This window comes from Galeopterus variegatus, unplaced genomic scaffold (assembly GCF_000696425.1).
Source record: "Galeopterus variegatus unplaced genomic scaffold, G_variegatus-3.0.2 Scaffold7516, whole genome shotgun sequence".
Classification (NCBI taxonomy): domain Eukaryota; kingdom Metazoa; phylum Chordata; class Mammalia; order Dermoptera; family Cynocephalidae; genus Galeopterus; species Galeopterus variegatus.
Window position 1 is genome coordinate 32,701 of NW_007733627.1, and position 4,905 is coordinate 37,605.

The 4,905-nt window shown below is 40.8% G+C and overlaps 1 protein-coding gene across 1 annotated transcript in view; it reads left to right on the forward strand.

Annotated features, from left to right (window-relative positions):
• TP53BP2 (tumor protein p53 binding protein 2) overlaps positions 1 to 4,905 on the forward strand; it is a 32,753-nt gene that overhangs the window by 20,232 nt on the left and 7,616 nt on the right. Inside the window, exon 12 of the mRNA XM_008592028.1 lies at positions 512 to 645. Within this exon, the coding sequence (XP_008590250.1) occupies positions 512 to 645 (134 nt within the window). The remainder of the gene's footprint in view (positions 1 to 511; positions 646 to 4,905) is intronic.

The following is a 4,905-nucleotide window of genomic DNA, read 5'->3' on the forward strand; positions in this document are numbered from 1 at the left end:
CCGCACCACGCTCAGCCAGTGAGCGGGAACCGGTCTCCACATGGGATCCGAACCCTCGGCGGGAGCGCCACCACACTCCCAAGCGGCGCACTCTCCAGTGCGCCACCGGGCTGGCCCTGGTTCCTACTTTTCAAAAGCCTACTATTTAAAATATTTTTAGTTGTCCTTTTTTTCCTTCTCATAGCAAATGTAACTTCTGTTTAGAATCTAATTTGTGGTGGGAAGTTGGGAGGATAAATAAACAAAAATGACTGTAAGGATATAGTGTCTGGTCCTTCTTCAGTTTTTTTAAAACCTTTTTATAGTGACTACCTACTTAATGTGGTTATTGTGTCTGTCTTATTTCTGGAATTGTTCTTGATATAGTTTTCTTGGCTCCTATAGGTTTTAATTATGACTGTAAAAAATGCCACAAGAGTCTATTTCTGTTCTCTTGACCCTAAGGAGCCAGTTTAGTGACAGTTCAGGTGACAAGAAATTGGAGTGATGCTCACTCTCCTTGTTGGTATAGGTTGATGACCCAAGCTTGCCCAATGATGAAGGAATCACTGCTCTTCACAATGCTGTGTGCGCAGGCCACACAGAAATCGTGAAGTTCCTGGTACAGTTTGGTGTGAATGTAAATGCTGCTGATAGTGATGGATGGTAAGATTTTCTTTTTTAAACGCCAGTCAGACTTCAGTTGTGGGGTATCTGTTATGATTAAGCAATGTTGTAGTGCTGTTGGAAAGCAAAAAACTGTGAGGGTACTTCAAAAAGAAGTACTTCAAAAAGAAGTACTTCATGGAAAAATTGAAATAAAAGATAATTTTGATCCTTCCATGAACTTTTGAAGACCCCTCGTATGTGAGTATATGTCTTCAAGCTGCCTGTAATCTAGCTGGGGACACGTGGCATCTGTTTTTGGGGATTCACGTGTCTTCATGTAGCAGTCTTCTCACTCTCATGCTGGAAGTAAATGGAGTTGTTCAAAGTTTAGTAGTTAAATGATAATAAACATAAGAAATGTCACAGAGTGGTACACAGTTAATTAGTATGCTTAAGCAAATTTGAGAAAGGCTGATTTAAGCAAGGTCTCCCCAGCCCCCTGAAACTTCTCAGTCTTTAAAATACTACTATGCATTCCGCATCTCCAAGGGGGATTGTAATTTGTGACTTTTTCTAAATATATTTGACCATGGAATCCATTTTTCATGGAACATTTTTTGGAACTAGTGTGTGCACAAAACACAGAAGATACTACTATAAATGATGAATGTTATAGTTTGCAGGATAATACAAATGTTAGTCGACATTATATGATGATAATATAGGTCCTCTTATGGAAGCGCCTTGCCTTGACTGAGATGCATTGGCCTAGGGACTACTTCAGTGGATATCCAAGGTGACAGTTTCGCTTGTTCTGGGCTGAACCTATAGTATAGAAGTATGTCTATTTTATTACCTTGAATATTTGATATTTTTCACCGGGAGGTTTGAAGCTTAGAAAAATGAGAATGTGCCATGCATAAAGCAAAGGATTCCAGGCTCCAGAAAGAAAAAAAAAAAAGTGCTCACCTTGACTTCAATGCAGTCGAATCACCTCTGTGAATCGCCTCTGTCATTCAATGAGCAACCAACTGATGCAGGAGGCCCATAGTCTTTGTTTTTTGTTTTTTTTCCTTTTTGTCTTTTTTCGTGACTGGTAACGGGATCGCAACCCTCGGCGTTGCGCCCACACCGCGCTCAACCAGTGAGCGGACTGGTCTCTATATGGGATCCGAACCCTTGGCGGGAGTGCCGCCGCACTCCCAAGCGCCGCATTCTACTGAGTGCGCCACCGGGCCGGCCCCATAGTCTTTGTTTTTAAAGGCGGTTTTATTTCTCCTTCCCCCATATAATCACTTTTTAATCTGAAAATGAAGGCTCCATTATCAGCACTAAAACTTTATTGTTTATTGCCTCTGGTACATATGATTGGGTCAGATTGGTTGTGTTCTGTCTCTTGTGTTGCCATGTTACTATGCCTCAAGAACCAAGTTTGCTTTTGCCGCAGCGAAGGGGTCGGTCTCATCCCCCCACCAGCAGGGAGACTTGCTTCAGCTGAAAAGAGTGTTGGGTACATTGTAAATAAAGGGCTTATTTGTTTCAATTATGTACCCTCGGCGGGAGTGCCGCCGCACTCCCAAGCGCCGCATTCTACTGAGTGCGCCACCGGGCCGGCCCCATAGTCTTTGTTTTTAAAGGCGGTTTTATTTCTCCTTCCCCCATATAATCACTTTTTAATCTGAAAATGAAGGCTCCATTATCAGCACTAAAACTTTATTGTTTATTGCCTCTGGTACATATGATTGGGTCAGATTGGTTCTGTTCTGTCTCTTGTGTTGCCATGTTACTATGCCTCAAGAACCAAGTTTGCTTTTGCCGCAGCGAAGGGGTCGGTCTCATCCCCCCACCAGCAGGGAGACTTGCTTCAGCTGAAAAGAGTGTTGGGTACATTGTAAATAAAGGGCTTATTTGTTTCAATTATGTCTCTGCAAAATTTTCTTCAAAGCAACAGATCCTAGGGGCACACAAAGCACCCAAAGGCTTTTCCTTGGAAAAGCTCTTACCTAAAGATAAAGTGAATCCACAAACTGAAGGTACCTTTTTTATCACCCCGTGGGGGCAGTGTACAGAGAGAGCTGTGTGTATACATATATTCACACCCACCAAATTGTTACCATAGTGGGTGGTGTTTTCATACAAATGTAAATTGAGAGAAAAGTCAAAGGTGCTTCAGCCTTGTACTGTGAAAGTATAAAAAAGACAAAGTTTTGTATGTTTTTATTACTTTAATTATTGTTATAAAAAGCCTGTCATTTTTAATATGTGGTTTGTGGGATTTTTGTTTGTTTTTCCTGTTTGGGAGTTTTGTTTGTTTTTTGTTTTTCTGAGCCAAAAAAAAAAAAAAAAACACTTGCTTTTAGTGTTTGTACTGTTGCTGGTCAGGACATTAAAATATTAAATTATTTTTTAAAATTAATGGGCCGGCCCAGTGGTGCACTCGGTAGAGTGCGGCGCTTGGGAGCGCGGCGGTGCTCCCGCCGAGGGTTAGGATCCCATATAGAGACCGGTCGGCTCACTGGTTGAGCGCGGTGTGGGCGCGACACCAAGGGTTGCGATCCCATTACCGGTCACGAAAAAAGACAAAAAGGAGAAAGAACAAAAAAAATAAAATAAAATAAAATTAAGAAGAAAGGGCCGAGCCCATGGCGCACTCGGGAGAGCGCGGCGCTGGGAGCGCAGCACGCTCCCACCGCAGGTTCGGATCCTATATAGGGATGACCGGTGCGCTCACATTGCTCACTGGCTGAGCGCTGTGTGGCTGGTCTCAAAAAGGACAAAAAAAAAAAAGAAGAAAAAGTAAAAGAGCTTAAAAAAGGTCCTAATAAGGTATTGTCACCCCAATAACAGAATGTATAGTAAATTTTGTATTTTATTTTTAATAATAGGAGAAAGTTTAAAATTATAATGTGTTCTTTTTGTGAAAGTCTACAAAAAGTTGCCTTTTCTATGTAGGATTGACAAAAGTTATAATCATCACACTATATTTATTCTAGTATTTTAATTTTATAGCCTGTTTTTCTCTTAATATGGGAAATAGTTATGATATAATATCAAATTCTTATGTATACATATATAAGTTGAATACACACATATCCTTAAATTTAAATTAGCCTCATATTATTCGACTGTGTGCTCATTTGTGCTCATTTGTTGTTACCCTCTTGTTAGACATTTAGATTGTTTTGCATTATTTTTTTGTTATAAATAATGCTTGGAGAAGCATTTTTGTTGCAGATAAAAATTTTTTATATTAATAGAGGGCTGGCCGGTTAGGTCAATTGGTTAAGAGCACAGCCTTATAACTCCAGGGCCATGGGTTCAGTTCCCCATACTGGCCAGCCACCAAAAAAAAATTTATATTTATAAAAATGATATGTACCCACTGTGGAAGACATACAATATAGAGAAATAAGAAGAGGAAAACAAGCCATCCGTACCTCCACAATCTAGATGTAAACATCAGTAATATTTTAGTATATTTCCTTTAAGTTTTTTTTGTATGCTAACCTTATTTTATAAATATAGATATAATTTTTTAGCCTGTTTGGTTTAACATTATAGCATAAACAGAACAAATTCTTAATGTGTCATAATATCCTTTTCGCCTAATATTGGAGTTTAGGTTGTATATAATTTTTCATTATTCAGAATCTGCAGTAAAAAAAACTGTAGTAATATTCACCAGACTATTAATAATAGTGTTCTGGAATAGGAGATGGGGAGTTTAAAAATTAAAGAAAAAAAATAGTGTGTAGGGCCGGCCCGGTGGTGCACTGCGCTGGTGCGCCGCTTGGGAGGCGCGGAGGCGCTCCCACCGAGGGTTCGGATCCCACATACAGACCGGTTCCCGCTCACTGGCTGGGCGAGGCGCGGGGGCAACGCCGAGGGTTGCGATCCTGTTGCCGGTCCCGGTCCGGTACGGGGGCGACACTGAGGGTTGCTATCCGTTGCCGGACACGGAAAAAAAAAAGAGACAAAAAAAAAAAACAATAAAAAGTAACAGTAGTGAGGGACTTGAGGTTCGTGATTCTCACCTGGAGCCTAAAAACAGGCAGAAAGACAGAAGGGAGTGGTTAAACAAAGAAGGCAAGCCTTTAACCTCAGAGGTCTTCCAATCAGCTGGTCAAGGAGTTTCTGAGAACCTGAGCAATATGGACTCCTGGGACCTCCTCATTTGCCTCTGTCTTCCCCCCTCCCCAATTTCTCTCAAGACAAACTGGAGAGAAAAATTAACTTCTAAGTCATGTAAATAAAAAAAGTTTCCTTGCAAGTAAAAATGCCAGCCAACACAAATCCATATAAAACTTCAAGTCCTTT